This window comes from Maylandia zebra, linkage group LG14 (assembly GCF_041146795.1).
Source record: "Maylandia zebra isolate NMK-2024a linkage group LG14, Mzebra_GT3a, whole genome shotgun sequence".
NCBI classification, from domain to species: Eukaryota; Metazoa; Chordata; class Actinopteri; order Cichliformes; family Cichlidae; genus Maylandia; species Maylandia zebra.
The window spans coordinates 11,611,001-11,633,270 of record NC_135180.1 but is presented as its reverse complement, the minus strand read 5'-3'; the positions used below and the strand labels follow the sequence as shown (position 1 = coordinate 11,633,270).

General features: G+C 41.2%; 1 protein-coding gene across 3 annotated transcripts in view; it reads left to right on the top strand.

Moving 5' to 3' along the window:
* The first annotated feature begins 4,175 nt into the window (after positions 1–4,175).
* Positions 4,176–22,270, top strand: part of ssh2a (slingshot protein phosphatase 2a) — a 31,447-nt gene continuing 13,352 nt past the window's right edge. The window contains exons 1-2 of one of the 3 annotated variants that reach the window (XM_004567006.5): positions 4,176–4,365; positions 6,888–6,931. In XM_004567006.5, the coding sequence (XP_004567063.3) occupies positions 4,303–4,365; positions 6,888–6,931 (107 nt within the window). In that variant the 5' untranslated portion in view covers positions 4,176–4,302. The other 2 variants (XM_004567007.6, XM_004567005.6) reach the window with 2 other exon arrangements.

Here is a 22,270-nt window from a genome sequence, read left to right as displayed (position 1 = left end):
CTAAAGAGAGCCCCATCAAAAAGTTTAGACTCTCAAAATTATTATCCACTGTTATATGTGCTGAAGAAATAATATTTATTTATATATCCAACAAAGGGACCATGTTTGTCACAAAAATCCACAGCAGAGAAAAGTGGAAATAAAGGAACACTGGAATTAAAAGTAATTTAAAAAAAGTTAAGAAGAAAAAAACATACAAATTTGACAAATTACCAAAAAGAGGAGGGGAAATTCATGAAAGTGCATTGAATAAAAGCAGACCTGGTGCTAACTAAACACCTGTGTAAGTAGGTATGTCTATAGGTGGCTTTAAAAGGCAGAAAAAACAAAACAAAACTGGAGAGATGTATAATGTAAATAAATGTTTCATTTATATGGCACCTTTCAAGACAAAGATAGCAACGTGCTTTGCAACAAAAATACATTGTGGCTGAAAGAGAGAGGCACTAATTTATTTGTCATCATCTGAGGTAATGATCAGTCCTTGATAAATTAAATCACATTATTTGAAAGAACAATGTCATATAAGTTGGATATCCTCCAGAGAACCGAGGAAAAAGAATCTTGCCATTGAACCTTTTTTGTGATTTTCTTCTTCTCTGGAGCTAAAACACTTGAGATATCAATGGAAAGCCTAGGATGTCCCCTATCTAATACATCAGATAGAGGTGTAAGTATACATTAGAAAGCAACAAAAGGGGCCTCAAAACAGAGTCTTGTGGAACACCACCCAGTAGGGCCAGCTAGGTTTCAGTACAGGCTATCAGAAAGATCCCCCATATGAAACCATCATAAGAGCAGTTTCTGTGGATTGTCTTTTTCAAAACACAGACTGAGTTTTAAAGTATTTATATATATTTAAATGCAGCAGCAAGTTCTAAGCACACAACTCTATCCAGATGTGTCGAAAAAAAGCAACTTTGATATATGGACATGTCCGTAGACAGTGAAGAATTAACAGTGCAGGGCTAATAGCTGGCAAGAACTGTAGTAATAAAGACTGGTATTACATCCAGATGTGCTGAAGGATTTCTTTGTTCTAGTGATCATCACTCTCAAATCTTGAAAGCTGATCAGTTGAAAGTAATCCAGAACAATAAGAGATGGAGGTGAGATGGAGGTCTACTGGAATGTCACATGCGCCAAGTCATTATCTTATCAAAAAAAACAAAAACAAAAAAACCCAAAAAACAACTTATTAGACATGGCAGAGAGAAAGGGCGAGTTGTTTTATTATTATTAATACCATCACATAAAATCTTTGGATTTCTTTCTGAAAAGGAGCTTATGTTTGCAAAGTGAGCAGTCTGGGCCTCCTTTAATGATGCATTGGCAGACTCTAAAAGATCTCTAAGCTCCATCAAAATGTCAAAAGCCCAAAGACCAGGTTCATTAAATGTTTTTAATAAAATGCTGTTGCTTATGATTAAAGATTTTTTTCATCTGACTTTTAAGAATGCATTATGACTCCTGCTCTTGCTAATAGGTCTTGCATATACATGTATGTATATATGTATATATATATACATACACACTCTAATTTAATTCTAATTTAAAAATTGTCATTGTAATAAATTAATACATAAATAATAAATTAAAAAGGTTTTAATTTTATTTTATAAGAGCAATTCTTGATCAACTATGTATGTCCGCTGTTTTTAATAGGGTCATATCCCCCCCTGTTGGTTTAAAAGTATCATGACATTAGTTGTTTGTTTTTTTAAAGGAACTGGGATTAGGGATGGAGGTGCGATAGATGGGCTCTCTTGCACTAGAGGAGGGTGTGGGGCTTTATGGTGGAAGAAAATGTGTAGCTATACAATGCACACTCAAAAAAGAAGAAACAAAAGATTGAAAGAAAAAAGATTCTTGGGGGTCTTAGATACTTAGATACTTGGTTAAAACTGAATGTACACTAATCAAGTAAGTTTCATTTGACTAGATTCCAATAAATGTAACATTTAACATTGTAATTGTGTAACAAAATGACATGGAAACGTACATGTAATCAACTCAACTTAAAAACGTGTTTTTAAATCTAAATGAATGAGACAGAACATAAACTTGTAATAACGTAAAAATTCACATTGAACGCAGAAATCATCTATATTGTGTCATCATTTTGTCCCTTTAGTATCCATACAATCTACCACACACACATAACCTATTGTGCACAAACACACACACACACACACACACACACACACACACACACACACACACACACACACACACATACACACACATACACACACACACACTGATCTGTCATCCAATCTCTCTTGGAGATCAGCACCCTAATTACAAGGAGGAGTGTCTTCAGTCCCATTGTCTTTATCTTTACACTAAGTCCCTGAAGTAGAATCATCCTCTCCTCTAATCCTAATTTTGTTTGCTGCTGCACACTCACTTTCTCAACACCTTTGCCTGTTGTGTAACCTGTCTCTGAAGGGTCTGTTTTAAGGGTTTTTTCCCCCGTGTTTCCTCATCTTTTGCCTTCTGTGATTCTGTCTTCAGCTTTCTCAGTTACCTTGCTGTCATAATTGTGGTTGCAGGGAATTTGTTCTCAGGGCAAATGACACATGTGCACACAAACAAATACACTGAACTAGGATATTGCCATAAAACTGAAAACAAATAGAGGTAGATTTATATGCACAGCTGCTCTCTCTGTCTCTCTCTCTCACACACACACACACACACACACACACACACACACACACACACACACACACACACACACACACACACACACACACACACACACGCACACAATATGTGTAAAGCCTAATGGGCTACACCCAACACTGCAGGGCTGACTATGAAGATGGGGGGATGTGAGAAGCAGAAGTCATCAGTCACTTTGTCACTTCTTTATTTGCAATCATTTAAATTATGTTTTCTCTGCTTTTTATATCCACTTTCCATTTTCTTTCATCCTCTTAGCATTTTAACTAATTTCCTTTTCTGCTCATCAACCACATTTCCCCCCAAGCTTCTTGGTTATTTTAAGGCCTTTTTTGTCTCTTTCTCCTGTGCTTCTGAAGTCAATATAATTGGATGATTGGGGAAAAGAAAGGAGGAGAAAGGACAGAGGAGGGGAGTATGAGACGAGGGTGAAGTAGAGGAAGCGATGACCCAAATAATGCAATGAAGTGAATCCGAATGAGCCTCCTGTCCTCACAGAGACCTCAGCTTCACACCCACACAGCTACCCATCCACCCAGGCCTCCCCCTGTCTAATACCAACACCTGCTCCACGCCTGCACATCCACTGCTAGTGAGTAAAATCCGAATGGGTTGTCTAAATTTGTGTTCCCAGGTATCCTTCTGCTGAAATTCAGAAATGTGTAACAACAATTCCAAGAAGCACTGAAGCTGTTATCTTCTGACACTTTATGTTAGTTTTAATTTCTCACACATCTGTGCTCCTTCTGTAACCTGTCTTTCTGAGCTCACCCTCCTTTCACCATCATCCTTCATAAATGTGCCTCCCTCGGTTTTGCACTCTCTCTCGCAGGAGGTATGTAGTGTGACAGGAGAAAAATTGTGTAAGCACGGAGAGTAAGGTCAGGTCCTCTGGAGCAGAACCCATAGGAGCAGATGAGCACAGACGATTAAATATGTGACAATACAATGCCTTACTAGATACTAAACTCTACTGATTAGGTAAGAGTATTTGTATTTTAGGTGAATATATTAAACTTGACCATATTTATACTTTTTTTTTTTAATTCAGTGTAAATTATCGTTTTTTAGTGACCTTAGGATAAATTGAAGTGTATTTATCAACCAGCCAGTAGCCCGTTTGACAGCTGTTTAACAGGACGCATGCGCATAGCACCGGCGAGGGATGCTGACGTGTAAAGTGCACAGATGTTGGGCATGCCTCTGTAGGAAATTTAGAAATCTCCTGTCAAAATAAAAGTAGACAAAATTAGACTCTTTGAAGAGGGGCGAATTAATTGGTATCTAAAAATACTCTTATCAAAAAAATATCACATTAGTAATTCGACGTCTTAGGAGTGCACCCTCAGCTGTCGGCTCTCCAGTAAATAGCCAAATGCTGTGTTTGTTTTTCCTCAGTTGCTATAAGTTTCTGGATACAACTTTTCGTTTGAAAAACTAAATGTTACAAAACTTTCATTATTGTTTGCGACTTGACACAAGCGGTGCAACTAAGCAACCTCCGTTGAAATAACCTCGGGAGCACGGTGCACTGTAGTGTCTGCCCAAAATAATGTCCGGTATCCCGTCGTTTCACTCTCCGAGGTGACCGAGGTCTGAGCAGCTGCAGTCGGGATGGCACTGGTTACTGTCCAGCGGTCTCCGACACCGAGCACTACCTCCAGCCCCTGCGTGTCTGTGAGTATCTGTAAACTGGTTTGACGTTTTGCCTCACTTTCGGCTGGTGTGACACGGTGAGCCTACCGTTAGCCCAGTTTGTACTCAACCTACATGGGTGGCTAACTTTACTAGCCGCTAGCCCCATACTGTAAGCCTAAAGGAAGCTCTTACTTTGAGATGAAGAGATAGAGGTTTGAGTTTTAAGCTATTTAGCCAAACACAGGCCACTATCCCAGCTTCATATTAAATGTGAAAAGTTGTTTTTTTTTTTTCTTTTTTTGAAACTAGCAGGAACAAAGCTAGCAGGTAGAGCTTATGTTTGCTAACTCACTTCCTCCCGGAGAACCCAAAGTCGTCTCAGATCAACTGAACTACAAAAACACAACATACATACATAGACAGACAGACAAACAGACAGATGTTTTTTTTAATCAGTTTGAAGTGTTTGTAAAAGTCATCATTATGTTTGTGTATTCTGTGGTGTAAAACGTAGGATAGGATTGCAGTCCGGAGAACAAGACAGCTTCAACGGATCACTGGTTAGTAGAGTGACAGACAGTAAGGGGCCGGGAAGCGGGTTAGTGTGGCAGGCATGTCAGAGCCGGCAGGAAGGCAGTCCTCTTATCCCCTCTGACAAGCCTGAGGTTTCCAGCGTCTGGCTTCAAGCGCTTGAGTGCAGGGTGACGGCGTGGCTGCAGTAGATAAGACCTATGCCTTGTGCAAAGTACTGTTTGTGAGGACAGATGTTGACTGCTCTGGTAGGCTGTTTTCTGAGAAAGAAAAGAAGACAAATACCGACAAGGACTTCTGATTATCACAATGCGTTGCAGAGTTTACATGCGATTGAAGAAAATGTGCAGCCTGGTGGAGAATCACATGGACAGCTGTGCAAATTCTTTTGAATAGATCAGGAGTAAATATATGGTCAGTAAACATCCCGGTGCTGATGCTGGTGGGGAAATTTGTCATCAAGACAAAATGATTTAAAAGCATCTTTAGGCTTATTATTAATGGTTACTAACATTTGCATGGGATGCTGCTTGGCAGAGTTTGGACGCCCTAATAAAGTCCAGCCTTTGCTGAACCAAACAGATGGTTCACAGGACTTATTGCTGTTAGTGAATTTATGACCAGGCAGCAAAAGAGTCGCAGGCTGAGGCTACCAGCTGCTTGTCATGAGACCTGCTTCTGATGGGAAGTAGCCTTGTGAGGACTCTTGTGAGATGTGTGCTGCTGAGAGGGCAGAAACCTGAGAAAAGGGGCAGCATTGTATGGGGAGAGAACTGGCAATAAAACTCCTATGAAGGAACTCAGCAGCCATGAGGCTTGCAGCTTGGATGCCACCGCACCATAATAGTTAGAATATTTCCCTGTATGCTTGCCCTCTAAACGTCTGATCCACACAGGATCAAATAAAGGTTTAAGATTGACCCTGTGGTAATACAGAAAGCATTACTTCCACACATCCCAGCAGGGAATAGCCTCCCCACTGTGGCAGTACACAGTAATCTGCCTAGCAGCACTATGAATTCCCAATTCTCATTGGCTATGCAACCACTCCCTACACATCCATGCAAAGGAACGATAACCACAGAGATCCGCACGTAGCCTCCTTCTTACCTTATGTTGTTTTAAACACAAATACGCAGCGTCTACACTAATCAGGAATATGTGGGCTTGCTTTGCGGTGGGAGCCCTGGTTTCACATTTGCCTTTGAAATCTGCTGAGCAAGCCATTGTGTCAGAGGTGTGTGTGTACGTGCAGTATGCATCTGCGCACTCCTTTTTCACCCAAGAAACAATATTTTTGCCTTGGAGGCAGGCCGATAAGCTGTTGATGTAGAGAGCACCATTCAGCCAGATGCTTCTTTAGGCTTAATCGCATCTGTGGTTGTGGACACCAAGAAGAAAATGACAATGCTCTGGCCTGCAGCCGCCTGCTCTTCCTTCTCTTACCCGCCTGTCACCATCTTCCATTATCAATCTTGAAGTAACATCTTATTATCGTTCGGTCTGGGCGTGTCTGTGCACACTGCATGTCTGTATTGGCCTGGGTAGTGGCCCAGGATTGACAGATTGATGCCAAAGAGAAAGTTCCCTCAGTTTGTGAGGGATTACTGAAAAAAGGCTGGGATTAAAAACACGTGCATGTGCGTGCGGCAAACTGTGCTGGTTCCAGTGGTGGGGGAGGATGACTGCATGCGTTTTGGGAAGAGAGCACCCGAGGGTGTGGGGAGTATCGGGGGCATGGTCACTCAGTGTGTTTCGGCCTTTATCCCTGGTCTCTGCTCTGAGCCTCACTTGAAGTAGTGGCCCTGTCTTGTGAGTGAAGTCATAGATGAAGAGCTTTACATGGAAGCCCTCACTGCCACCCACTGTAGTGCTCCTATAATGTACAGTTAATAAAATGTGACGCACTCCCATTGGTTGTGAAATAATCTTTGTTCTTCCTGAAATACAAGCATCTCTTGTCAGAAAAAGGTGATGAAAGAGTTAAATAAATATTCTGCTTTCTTTAACAATATTGTTTGCCTCTGCAGGAGTCGGGCAGTGGCGAGGATGACCGTCGCTTCCATCTCAGGAGGTGAGACCACCCCTCTGTCTTATGTTTCTTGTTTCCTTAAACAACCCGTTACTTTCAAATGCTGCCATTAGCAGGATCCACGCAAACTGCATCTCAGACCACTAGGGGGAGACTGTACATCAGTATTATTCAATTTTACCTCTAAGTGCTTAAGCACATTTTATGTTGTCAGTTTATAAGACATTAATATAGCTGTCACATTATTATTATTATTGTTTTTGTTGTTGTTGTCATTATTTTAAGGCAACACTATTCAAAGACCAGAATTCCCATGTGTAAGAGCATTAGAAAAAGTTGCTGTATCTTTCTAGTCACAGCATAATCAAAGGAAATGTATCAATTGGAATCGGATGAAAATGTGTTCCTGTTTATTCCTAAATGTTCCTCGCACACGGTCCCTGCATTGTAGTGCCAAATTTCCTCTGCTTTAAACAGCGAACAGTAAGCTGCTAAGACAACAAGTCGTTCATTCTAAATTTGGAAGTTACTTATATATTTACATTGTGTAACACAGAGCGTTTTGATATGGCAAAAATAGTTCCTTTCTGTTTGGCGTAAACAAATGGCGGCTTTGTGAGAACTTTATATCAATATTTGGCCGTCCCTGTCATATTGCAGGCTGCGGTTAATTTGAGGCTTTCTGCCCGAGGGTTGTGGTCTAGCTGATTTGCTTTTGACGTGTGCATCTGTGTCTTCATAAAAGACGAGGACGTCACAGCTGTTATTGTTTTTTTGTTTCCATGACTCGGGTGGCTCTGTCATTATCCTGCAACCTGGGCCAAGGCCCTGTTCACAATTGAAATGAAATTCTCTTTAGCGAGGAGAGCCTGAAAGCTTGCACTTTGTTATGTTTGTGTCTGGCTTGCTACTAGCTGCCATTCAACACAGACATTTTCTCTCCATTGTGGGGAAGGCTACGCAAAGATACCGCACTCACTTCAAATGTTCTCCCTGCGTTACATTCTGAGACACTAGTGCACAGTCATTAAAGAGGAAGTGGAACATCAAAGCATGTGCAGCCTTTCCGTCTTTAATGGACTTTGTAAAGGGCTTTTGTAGACTAATCTAAACTTTGAAGTGCAATCTAAGTAGCATGTCTTTGTCGTTTAACTTTCTGTGTCAAGCTTTTATCAGGTGTAACTCATATTTTTACGTTGCCTCTTGTCACTGCTGTAGTTACTGTGTAATTCAGCAGGTAAAGATGCAGTGCAGCTAAACTCCACATATATAGTCCAGCTGTGTTGAGCTCAGCCTGAGACAGACAGTTCAGTCAGTGCAGATTAAAGGGCTGGTCTGATTGTCCTGTTTGGAGGCATGACAGAAATGCCAGATAATGACAGATTTCTGCAGGAGTCGTGTCACAGGAGGAAAAAAGAAAACAACAAAACACTGCCTGCCTGCCAGTCCGTGTTAGTGTTTCCTCATCTTTGAATAGCAGTGCTAAGAAGCAGTCCAGTGAGCCTGAGCTTCTCCACTTCTCTATTTTCTCTTTCTTTATTTTTGCACTTTGACCATGGCCCAGAATCACTATGATTTCATTCAAGTTAATCTAAGGATGCTAAGCACAGTCGGGCCTATTTATTACTAGGACGGGAGACTGAGCTCAGTTGGTAGAGCTCAGGTGGTCTGCCAGTCGGAGCGTTGGTGGAACGATCCCTGGCTCCTACAGTCCATGTGTCCAAGTGTCCTTGGGCATACTGAACCCCAAACTGCATCCATCATTTACCATCTTGGTTCATTCTGGTGGAGTGACATTTATTCAGATGCTAACTCTGACTAGATGAATGTTTATTTAAAACCCTTTGAACATAGTTGTGTACGTGCCGCACTACATCTGGATTGCACCGCAACTTGCTCATAGACAAACACTTTGTCAGGCCCAATATAAAAAAATATAAAAAAAAATTAAAAAATATTTGGCGTTGGGCATGTATAATGCGAACTTGGAACAGAGTGGAATTCATCCAAATGTGGAACATGCAAAAAAAGGGGGTGGGGGGGTTGTCAGATATATTTGAAAGCTGAAAAACGGTGACATCATTCCTACAGTAAACACACCCCGATAGTGACCGCGAGGACATGTGGTCCCGATTATTTGTTAGGTAATACCTCAAAGCAGAGGTGAAGTCATAGGCATTGATGAGCGTGCACACACACATTTATGCGGGTGCAGCCAAGGACCTTGCTAAGGGACGCCCAATGTGTATTAACCAAGAGCAGAGGTCCAATTAACTGTGCACTCCCCAACCTACGTATGCCTTCACACAGCCGCATGGGCCAGTAACATTGCACTGGAGCCGTTCAAACTGAGGAAGGCTTTGGCCTTTTGTACTGCAGTAATATTTTTCTCTCCATCATCGTTTTCTTGTGCTTCTCCAGAGTTTTTGTCTTCTCCTTTTCGCTGTATACCGACTCCCACACTGTATCTCTCACTCTCATATTCTCTTTCTCTCTCAGTCAACATCTTTTTCACACAGACAGATGCAAACAGCTATCTCTGCCCATTGCACCACACCAATGAAGGATAACTGCTGCAGTGCAATAATGAATCTCTGCCACACACTGTTGCCTCAGGACTGACACTGACTGTCAAGGACAGTGTTAGAAAAACTGTCTTTATTTTCCTACCCAAAGCCATCATTTGGCTTTTTTTCCTCTTTTTTTTTTTCTTTCCTCTAAGTAAATCTGTTAGTGCTCGAATAAATGTTGGTAAATGTGTTTTACTGTGGCTGCTGCACAAAAGAGATCATTTGCAGGGATATGTGAGTAACTCAGTGTTTGGTCAAATTAGTTTTTAAAGATCCCTGCATTTAATGGTTTAATATTTGTTCACTTTAACCCTGTTCTACAACATTATCCATTACAGTGTTGTGTACTGTTCAGCACAGAGATTGATATGGGATAGGGATATTAACTTGGATGTTTCCTGCTTCATTAATCTTGTCTAATCTTGTAGCTGTCCCACAAAATGCTAAGGTGCACAAGCTGGATTCGTTCCTTTAAACCACAAAGGCATACCCGCAATCACTTCTCCTTCTCCTGCCTATTTGGTTTGCTGTTCACAAAGTGCCACAATGTATCAGCAAAAATGCCACCTTAGTTAGCTCTGTGTCAATGTATTGTATCTACTGTAGTGAGAAAGCAGGCCGAGGATGAGAAAAGCTTGTGTGAAGAAAGGACCTGTTGTTTAGCAGCCCTCCTCCTGACCTTGTCTGTCTATTGTGTCCATGCTGTACAACATTTCCTTTTTACTGAGTGCAAAACGGGTCATTGTATTGCCGTGTTGGTTGTTTGTTTGCAGTACAGCTCCAAAAAGAAAAAAGGGTAGACTGCTTCATCAAATGTAAATAAAAGTACAATAGAGTGATTTGGAAATGATTTACATGTAATTGAAAATATTATCTATTATATTACTGGGCAACAGGCCGGGAGCGCAGAAAGGCCAGTTTAGCACACAGGCATAAGTACTACAGAGCCTTGCTGTGGTAATGCATGTTAAAATAATCACGGCCTTTAATGGAGGAGGAGTGGCACAATAGGTTTCTCCAAAATTGTATTGTTTATAATTAATGCTGCCTTGACCATTGAAATCCCTTGCGTTGTATAACTCTTTTGTTGCCTGTTCATGTTGTAGATTTATAGAGAACTCTGAAACAGGTGCACACAAGCAGAGCAGGTTCATCAGGCCTGCTCTTAGAATGAGAAGGGCGAGGTGCAGTAATCAACACCAAGCCAACGGCATGCTCTTTAAACACCAACTTCTCATGTGGAAACAAGTTTATAAGCTGTTATATGTCATTTATACCCTGCACCTGCCTTCTGTCTTTCTACAGCACACCTGCTGTTTAAACATTGAGTGCTTGATTAGTGACTACATGGGCGTATGTGTTCCCACCGCCACTAAGAAACTGCAGTGCACAGTTTGTACTTCCAGTATTTCGCCCATGGAAGTTCTGCCTTGTGGGACAATAAGCATTTCATGCACAATATCTGACAATTTTATAATGCAGAAAATGGAAATCATGGTTCATCAATGCAAGTTTTGTAATTTAGCTGAATTATGCAATTGCAAATTGGAAATATTAGAGTCACTGGAACAACAGGAAAACTATTCGGGTCCTGGTAAGTTTTCTTTTTGAAAACTATATTTTGTGACTTATTCATTAAGAGAAACTAATTCTCGGGAAAGAAATTCATACTGGATTAGCCATAACCTCAGTGGAAAAAAATCTGTGATGTAACAGTTGGAAACAGTGGAAATCCACAAACAGCATGCAGTTAATTCCACAGAAGAGCCAAGGGTTACAGTCATATTTAATTTGATTTTAATTTCAATTCAGTTTTATTTATATAGTGTCAAATCACAACAGTCTTCTCAAGGCAGTCTATATTGTCTGGTAAAGACCAAACAATAATAGAGCGAGAACACCAACAATCAAACCACCCACTATGAGCAAGCACTAAGCAACAGTGAGAAGGAAAAGCTCCCTTTTAACAAGAAGAAACATCGGGCAAAATCAGGCTCATTTATACTGTTGGAAAGTCTGCTTCTTTTTCCTTAATCGGTGCCCTATTTGTAAAGAAAATGCATTTGTAGGTTGAGCAGCAGAGTTGAGTATGTGAGTTGTGCCCATGAAAAACTTGATCTGGTCTCGGACTGAACTCTATTATCCAAGATGACAACATTTGCCAATTGGGTGTACTGTTCGTGCCAGAGTGACCAACACAACCACACTGTCTGACTTGCGACAAATACTGGTTGACAAATGTTATAACATCCCACAGCAGTGACCCAAGTTGGTAACCAACATGAGATGAGGAACCAGGTTGTTGTGGATCTGTATGGCTCTTCCACATGTTATTGAGGCCCCTGTTTGATAATTGAATAAATTGTTAAATTGGCAATATGTCTTGTTTATTCAGACTTCATCCAATTCAATAAATGACACCACACAAGAGTCTATGGCAGAGTAAGCTGTTTAGCATTGGCTGAGAAGATTTGGCAAGTTTTTCATCAACTTAACCCACACACTGAACTCTGCTCCTCAACCCACAAATGCATTTTCTTACAAATGTGGCATTATTTAAAGGAAATAACAAGCTTTCCACTGGTATAAAATTTATTGCCAAGACGCATTGTTACAACTAAGAAACAATCAACCAAACACACATTCCCTTACTTTTTCTGACAAGTTTAAATATATAACATACATAACATATGTCACTGAGTAATGCAAGATATAACAATACAGATATAACAGTTTTGCAGTTATATTTGCAGAAATACGTTCTGGGCTAACTTCACTTACACACCTATTTTCAGCTTGTCCTTATCTAAAGTATACTTTTGGTTTACTGTTCAATATCTTTTGCTAATAGAGCCTTATTTGTCTTTCTTATATGACTGTTCAGAGCTTTAGAGCCATTTCTCCAAAGCTAAGCGCTTGTACAGCTGACTGGGCTAAGTCCTCAGCAAACATTTGAACTTTAGGCATTGTAGGTCATGATGTTCTTCAGTTTGTTTTCAACTTGAAATTCCCTTTTAAGTGATAAAGGAAGACGTAGCTGGGAAACAGTTGTGCAACTTGTTCACATCTCAACTAAACACCACAGCATGGTCTCAGGTTACCATCCCAGAGACAAATAGGTTTCCACTGGGTGCTGGTAAATTTGATGACACTAAACAGAACCACATGACAAGAGCACTTGAGCACACAACCTGCCCTGTGATGCAAGAGCAGTCAGTGGGACACGTAGGTGAAGCAAAGTATAGTTTGAGGACTGGAGTGCTGGTGTGTTTGTTTCATATGTGATTTAATCAGAGTTATCGGCACGTACACACTCTGGCAACTGGTTTGTTGTCTGTTTCCCTGCGTTGTAGCATTGCCGTTGGATCTATGCAAATTAGGGTTGTAGTTTTATTTTAGCTCACTTATTATGACATAAGTTTACATTCACTGTCATGAGTTCAGCTTTATTAACAGTCATTCACTACTTGCAAAAGTACGATTATACGTTTGTTTTTGGAGATTTTTTATAAGATAAGTAAGAGTACTTCATAAAACAATGACAATAACATGTCATAATCATTTCAGAGAAGGGGATAATAAAATGGCACACAGTTTAAGGAGAGCAACTCTAGCTCATTAAATTGTTCGCGGACCTAGAACATACACCAATCAGCCACAACATCCCAGCTCCCGATGCTGTAGCAGGAAAGCTAAGGCTGCCTATAGGAGGAGGATTGAAGATCACTTTGCTGACAACGACCCCAGAAAAATGTGGCAGGGGATCAATCACATTACCAACTACAGAAGCAATAACCAGGCAACATCTAGGACTGATGCCTCACTGGCTGAGGATCTAAACCGTTTCTTCGCCCGCTTTGAGACGACCAAGCCCTCAGCTGCCACACCACTTCCACCCGCCCCCAGCACTGGCACACTAACACTTAGGGAGCACCAAGTGAGGTGTGTTCTAAGGTCAGTGAATCCCAGGAAGGCGGCAGGTCCTGATGGAATACATGGAAAGGTTCTCAGAGCATGTGCTGACGAACTGACCGGAGTCTTCACTAAAATCTTCAACCTTTCCTTGTCATCAAACACCGTCCCGCCCTGCCTCAAAACTTCCACCATCATCCCCATCGCCAAGAAGACAGCTGTGGCCAGCCCAAATGACTACAGGCCTGTTGGACTTACGCCTGTAGTGATGAAGTGCTTTGAGAGACTGGTCTGTCAGCACATCAGGGCCGGTCTGCCTCCCACTCTGGACCCCCACCAATTTGCCTACAGGACAAATCGTTCCACCGAGGACGCTATCACCATAGCGCTCCACACTGCGCTGAGTCACCTGGAGCACCGAGGAAGCTATGTGAGAATGCTCTTTCTGGACTTCAGCTCAGCATTCAATCATATCATCCCGGAGATCCTGGTCCAGAAACTGTCTCACCTGGGACTCTCCACCCCCATCTGCCTCTGGATCAAGGACTTCCTGACAAATAGACCACAGTCTGTCAGACTCGGCCCCCACCGGTCCAGCACCATCACACTCAGCACCGGGTCTCCACAAGGATGTGTTTTGAGTCCCCTCCTGTTTACGCTCTACACATCCGACTGCTCCCCTACCCATCTCTCAAACACCATCATAAAGTTCGCGGATGACACCACAGTGGTTGGACTCATCTCAAGGGGGGATGAGTCGGACTACAGAGATGAGGTCAACAGACTGACTGAGTGGTGTTCAGTTAACAACCTCCAACTGAACACCACGAAAACTAAAGAACTTATCTTGGACTTCAGGAAGGGCAGAGCAGACCCGGCCCCACTTTACATTCACGGGAGCTGTGTGGAGAGGGTACACTCCATGAGGTTTCTGGGCGTGCAGATATCTGATGACCTCTCCTGGACTGCAAATACTACAGCGGTGGTTAAAAAGGCCCAGCAGCGTCTCCACTTTCTGAGAGTGCTCAGGAGGAACAACCTGGAGGAGAGGCTGCTGGTGACATTTTACAGAGCCACCATAGAGAGCATCCTAACGTATGGCATAACAACATGGTATGCAGGGTGCTCAGCTGCAGACAGGAAAGTACTGCAGAGGGTCATCAACACAGCCCAGAAGATCACTGGCTGCTCTCTGCCCAGCCTGGAGGTCACTGCAAACTCTCGGTACCTCAGCAGAGCTGGCAATATCATCAAGGACCACTCTCACCCCAGCAACCAACTGTTTGAACTATTACCGTCAGGCCGACGGTACAGGTCACATAAAACCAGGACAAACAGATTCAGGGATAGCTTCTTTCCCAGAGCTATCACCGTAGTAAATAAGCACAAAAACAATTGAACCTATTCCATACCGTCACTGTCATTATATTATGCTGCTATTCATACTGTCATTATATTAATGCTGCTATCCTGTATATATTGTACATACTATTGTTTGAGTACTTACGATTGTTTTTTTTGTACTTTTTATATTTTACATTTATATTTATTATTGAAACTTGCACCAAGGGAGTGGCACTCCAATTTCGTTGTACTCTGTACAATGACAATAAAGGCTATTCTATTCTATTCTATTCTATTCCCAATCTTGCCACTGAAGGTGTCATTTCATAGCATAGCATCAGAACATTTAAATAAGTTGTGAGGTTGGACATCTGTGGGTCAGACCTATTTTTCCAGCCCTTCCTAGAAAAATCTGGGACATTTTGGAAACCAAGTCAACAACTTGGACTGGATTTAAGAAATTACAAGAGCGTCACAAGGAGTGGACTGAGGCTGGTATTAGTATTGCATCAAGAGCTTCTAGGCACAGGCGTAGTCAGGAAACGGGCTACAATTGTCACATTCTTAATATCAAGTTACTCCTAAACTAGAGACAACAGCAGAATCATCTTACTTGGGCTAAGGAGAAAAATAACTGAAGTGTTGGTCCTCTTTGAGATAAATTTTGAATTACATTTGGAAATCAAGGTTTTACGCTTTGGAAGAAGACTGGAGAAGCACACAATTCAAAATGTGTCAAGTCAAACCTGCAGTCTGTGATGATTTGGGGTCGTCATGGTTGTTTCATAGCCCATATAGGTGTCTACCAGGGGATTTTAGAGCACTTTGTACTCCCATCTGATAGAGAATTGCCATTTTCCTTTTTGAAGAGGACTTAGCACCTGCCCACAGTGCCAAAAATAGCCATGTTATTACTGTGGTTGATTAACCAGCTAACTCACCTGACCTGAACCCCAGAGTATCTATAAGTTAAGATGCCAAAAGGAAGATGACAAATACCTTACCCCAAAATATAGATGATCTGAAGGCTGCTGTCAAGCCAACCTTGGTCTCAGTAATGCCTCAGCAGTGTAATAAGCTTATCACCTCCATGCCACAGCGCATTGCTGAAGCAATTCTTGGTAAAGGGCACCCAAATAAATACTGAGTATATAAATAAATATATATATCGAAGTTATAAACACTTTTGAATTGAGCTTTGAAAATATTCTAATAGTTTGTGAACGGATGTGCCAGTCCGATAGCTGGATCAGACATTGGTCTGATAGGCCCAGAAAGTAGGGCTGCTCGATTATGGCAAAAATGATAATCACGATTATTTTCACTGAAATTGAGATCGCGATTATTTGACGATATTTATTTAACCCTTTAAGACCTACTATAGAACCAAGTCCGCCAGAGCTTATATTATTTTTTTTACATGTTGTAGTGCCATTTGTGGGAGCATTTCAAGTTGCTAAATAACTGTTATAGCCCATATTTTAATAATATGTATGCATTAAGTCCATAGTAACTACATTAATTGCAAAAAAGTGCAATAAACTACAAAAAAAATTTATATCGTTTTTGTTTTGTTTTTTTACATATATTTCTACTTGGAGAAATTTAAGAGGTTTATCCCTCAAAACTTTAAATACAAAAAAGTTGCAAAAAATAGTTTACAACAACAGGAAATTTATTTTGAGTGTCTTCATAGTTTTATTTTGGAGATACACCAATTTTATATACTGCAGGAAAAACAAAAAAAACAATCCTATGATGCAAATTTGCAAAGAAAACAGCAGGTGCATCAAAATAAACTATTTCCAGCAGTGCAATTTGAGTTCTAAGCATCCCAGCAACTATTCAGAAAAGTCAAACATGACCAGTATAGGCTTTTAAGGCCTACAAGTAAAAAACTACATTTTCGGCCAGGAAATGGCGGACATGCGACAGTTCGCGCTGACGTCTGTTTCACTGTGGGAAGTGTTACGAACAGCTGATCGGATCGGCAAAGCGTGTTTCTGGAATATTATGTTTTTGTTCCTGCAAGTGCTTTTTATGCAATTTTTGCAAAGCTATATGTGGAACGAAACCGTGACCGAGGACAAGCTGATGGCATCAGATGTAAGTACAACTCCTCCGGTTTCATATGCAAAACAAATTATTGCGCTAGCTTATGCGGTTCGGGTTCTACAGGGATTTAAAAATAGTTACACAAAACGGAGCATGCTGCTCTGACCGGCTTTAAAGGGTTAACAATGACTTTAGAAAATAATATAAAATAGTGTGCAACACCACTGAAGTTTTTTTTTTACCTCTCTTTTCAACCAACAGCAGTCACTCTCCTCTCCAAATAACTTCTGCTTAGCTTTCCGAGCTTCCCTCGGGTCCTCTTAATCAGCGGTCTCCAACCTTTTTTGCGCCACGGACCGGTTTATGCCCGACAATATTTTCACGGACCGGCCTTTAAGGTGTCGCGGATAAATGAGGGAGGGGCTAATAATCGGCTCTGTCATTTTTAATGATCGTTGAAAGCCCAGATCGTAATCGTGATTAAAATTCGATTAATTGAGCAACCCTACCAGAAAGTCTTCTCAACTCAGTGATAATGTGCCGCACTATAGTACAGTCAATGCAGTTTAGCAGTGTGAATCTAACAACAGTGGCACAACAGTTTTGTACCTGACACTGGTACACCAACAGCTTCTATTTTTATGTTTACACAAGTTTTGTACTTAACTGCAAAATCTGAAATGAACTGGATTAGGCTAATTTCAGATACTGGATTTCAGATTTTCATGATCTATAAGCCATAATCATAAAATTTAAAACAAAGATTTCACTTAATGTTCAGTGAATATAGAATATATGAACTTTTACCTTTTTGAATTAAATCCCCCCCCCCTTTTCCCAAATATTCTCATTTTTTAAAGATTCACTAGTACATCCAACAAAGTTTCCAGGTGCTACTGTTACAGGTTAGTCAGTGTTTTCTGCTTTAACAGGATGTAAGAACTACAGGCTGGAAAGTTTGTGATTGCTTAGCCAAAGGTGTATTGTGTAACAGTATTCTTAATAGTGCCCTATTTTCAGACTTCCTACCGATAACTGCACTACTTTGGAAACACTCAAAACAAAAATCCAGCCCTCTGTAAACACAGTATGACTCTTCTCCATTGTGTAGAGGTAGAGGTCATTTACTACAGATGTTTTAGTTTAGAATTTAAGGCACTTGGCACACGTTGGTGTGACTGCAGCAGCAGGGGGGTGCGCTGTGGTTTTACCTTGTTTTTCAGATTGTTTGCAGCTTACATAGGACCCAGCATGCTGGCGCGTCAACTGAACATAAAACTTTAAAAGGCTATAAAATAAACCTTAAGCCTGTGCCCACCTCACAGCATGGAGTACCTCAGCTGATACTTGATACCCTCAGACCAGCTTCATGGGAACAGTCACTGCTCACCCAGACTTTCTTGACAAGGCAGGCTCCACTTTACCTAGATACTACAGGCTCACTGCTACAGCAGCTCAGCCCAGATAACTTCAGCCTGTTTCTCATTTATCTGCTCCTTATGTAACCCAGCCACATGGTTTGTGTGTTGGGAGGGAAGTTTGGAGAGGAGACAAGTCTTCACAGTGAGCTGACTGCAGAACCAAAAGCCCATGCGAGTTTTATTCCCTCTATTACATTAGCTTGTTAATGAATAGATCCTCTATTGACCCTGTTGTGCCGGGACAACTAATCAGCTGCTGGGCCTCACTTGACTCTGGCAACTTCAACATACTAGGCTTATTAAATGCACCACTCCGTGTTTAATCTATTATGGATGCGGCATTAAGTAATTCCCAACTTCTAACCAAACACTGAAGCAGTATCTTCAGCCAGTCAAAGCAGCCAAAAACCTGCGGAGTAGAGAACTGGTTTACTTTCAAAAGCGTCGATGCAGAGGTGCTGCTAGTGCCGTCAGTCCCACTTCCCTCTTGCCCTCATTGGCTTCCCCATATTTCCCAAAAACACGTGGCTCCAGCTCCTCCCTGCTATGACTTCTCCAGCAAGAGTTTGACCCAAGTCATACGCCTCAGTACTGTACATGGTAAAGGATATTACCTCTTGTGGCAGGGATGAATATGTTTTTAGAAAACGCTGCGGTGATCCTCTTTTAAAATGGCTTTTGCTTTCTTGGGGAAATACTGGACAGTGATACGCTGCTGACGGGGGCAGGAACACGGCGTGCTAGCTTCAATCTTCCTGCCTTATTTATTGTAACAGAACTACGATTTGGAAACGTCTTATTTGTGTGTGAAATATTTAGAGGAATATTTCCTCACTTTTTGTCGAATCGCGCCGTAAAATCCTCCCACGGAAGACTGTTTGCGATGACTGTGGGAGAGGAGTAAAAGTTCTCCATCGGACTTTAAAAACACCTGCCGCTCTCTGCTCCCTCCGCGCTGCCCTCGACGGCATGACCCTCGGCACGGTGGCCGGTTCCGACTGCTCGTCGCCGGTCAGCTTCTGCTCCTGCTGCGGGGCAAAGATGGTACCCTACTTCAGCGACGACGCGGTGGTGTCAAAAAATGAGATCAACCAGCTGTAAGTTGCACAAGAGTGGCATGCTGTGAACAGTAGTGACAGTGGGCTGTTTCGTATTGAATAAACAATTAGACGACATAGTGTGTGTGTGTGTGTGTGTGAGAGAGTGAGACTAAAAACAATAAGTAGGTGGGACTGCGACACAGAGTGAAGCTGCCGTTAAGTAACAGGGTCTCCATTCAAATTTCTCCAGCACAACTTCAACTCCAACGTGGAAGTAGACTGTGGGCGTACTGTCTGAAACTCGAGTGTGCTAATAAAGATTTAAAATACACACCAGATTGTCACCATTATTTCATCTTGTAGCAATTTTATCATTTACCACAATACTCGGTGTTCTAGTGAATTGATGCAATATGTGGGTTTTGTAATATCAGGGTTGATGAATGTATTTCCTGGTGACGTATCAGGGTCTTACTCATCACAGTACTCCCTTTTTGACCTTACTAAGACATAAGTGCTCTTCAGCCTGTGTGAATCATCCAACCTGTTTCCAGGTGTGGACATGGAATTAAGCAAGGGATTCCTCTTTAGGTATACTTAGTGGAGAGAAATGGGGGGAAGGAAGGGGTCACCCGATTGCCATAATAAGAGATTTATGTGGCAGGGGGCATGTTGGTATTTAGTATCATGACTGAAATAGAAATAAGAGCTTTTGAGGAAGATGAGTTAAATAAAGTGGAGAAAGAAGAAACTGTAAATAATTTTTTAGTTTTCTTTACTTTTGGCTATAATATGTGACAAGTTAAACTTTTATGTTTGAGGTCAGTGGCTTAATGTGTCTTAATATTATTAAGGAAAAGACTCAAACTGACCCGTATCCACCTGGATCCTGACAGTTAATTTAAGCAATAAGCATCTGAATGTGACTTTTAAAATAATCCCAAACAGTTAGGACTGTTGTGTGTCTGGTAAACCAATAATAGTACTGCACAACTGGCTGCTCATCAGAATTTTTTATAAGCTGTCCATATATCCTGTTCTGTATTAGAAGTTCTAATACAGAACTGTCGGTGAAAATTATTCTTGGAGCTAAGTTTAATTGAGCTGCATTTTAAAGAGGTGCAATTTCACAATTTGTGTATATTTTCTAAGTTCACTATTTTGTATGTGTTGAGAAAAACACAGATTTTAAAATTACATGGTCTAATATTTACATTTAGCATAACTGCAACATTATTTTTTCATTTGTTTTTTTTAAAGACTCGAAAGGACTTGAAATTCAAAGTTTCAGACTTGTGACTTGACTCGGACTTTTACACCAGTGACTTGAGACTCGACTCTGACTTGCCTGACATTACTTGAGACTTGACTTGAGACTTGAGGATAAAGACTTGAGACTTACTTGAGACTTGCAAAACAATGACTTGGTCCCACCTCTGATTAGAACTAATGCCCTTTGTTGAGATGTCAGTGATGGATGATTACTTTATCATCCAGTGGTCTTATCTGTTATCTCTCTGTGCCTGCAGACATCAAGGCAAAGTTGGGTGAAGGCTTGGTTTTGCCTGAGAGATGTAAAAGGATTTAGCTGACTTGTACATGTGGTGAAGACGAGTCTGCTCTTCAGGACAGATCAAAGGCCTACTGTGTTCCAGTATTTCTAAACTCATGTGGTGCTGTCTCAGATAATCTCAACAAATTTGGGGAAGAGGGGGAAAAAGAAAATCAATGCAAAACTTCTTCAAAACTACTTAAACTAGATTAAAAGCTTATGTAATCAGCATTAACCAATTTGTATTTAGTTCCAGTGTCGGGCTGTTTTCATGGAGTCAGCGAGCGCATGAGAACGGGCCCTCTATTATGGTTTTCAGGAAAGTCAAGGGCAAAGTGTGTGTCTTGATTGCATTGTTTTTTAGTTGGTTTACACGTGACAGTGTAGCAAAGTTATTGAGTAAACTGAACGTTTAGCTTTTATTAGAGCTGCACCCACTCGTTAAGGAAATAGTTTTTCTTTCTTTCTTTTTTTTCTGTGAGTTTGCACAAGGTTGGTTTATGGGAAGAAGTTACTCTGAGACAGGCACACAGTGCTTACTGGCAGTCGCGTGTCTGGTAAACAGCAGCAGATGTGGGAATCTTTCTGACTTCCTGGCTTTGTTTGAAATACAGCATGATGCTAGTGGCTTGTTGTGATCAGCAGTTTTTTGTAGTGCCCAAAGATGGTTTCGAGCCCTTATCACGACACAGGGGACGTGCTTTCATTTTTTTCTGTTTGTGTGCACACATACATGTCTGTTTATGTCAGACAAATGCTGATTTTTAACCAGGTTTCTGCACGTAATTACAGGCTTTGAGGCTGTCACTGGACTTTAAGTGTTGCCTGAGGATAAACGACACCTGGAACACTGTTGTTGTGCCATCAGTTTTTAAAAGATACTGGTAAACCCTCTCCTCCACTTTTATCCGTGTTTGTGTTTTGTACACATTGTCCAAAGCAAACGGATGGGACTGAAACGTGACAAAGATGTTTTGTTTGAGCGTTTGCAGAAGAGACTATCAGCTGAACAGTGATACAGGCACCTGGTTATAGGTCCTTACCTGGGCTGTGTGTGGGCGATTTGTCTTTAACGTTAAGTAGGTTTCTCGAAGTTTGTATAATTAGCTTAAGTAAATCGCCTGATATCAGACAAAACAGATGATCCTGTTTGTTGCCAAGTTTCTATTAGTGCTTAATTGTGTCCAGGTACAACCACTGCTCATCTATATTTTGCCTCGGCCACATTAAAAAAAGATTTCTTTCTGTAACTGTAAGTGTAAAATGTAGTCCGGATCCTTCTGAGAATAGCCTCGAGTGCCTGACTCAGGTATGTTCATTTCCAGCACTCATACCTTTGTCTATCAGATTACCAAAGAAACAGTAGTGAAACTTGTGGTACTTAATTGCATGCTTGCAGAAGCCAGGGGAAAAGGGCAGCAAGCCGACTGTACTAGCAAAACAAAAGTCTATGTTTAGTTTGACCCGAATTTTGTCTCTTCATCGGT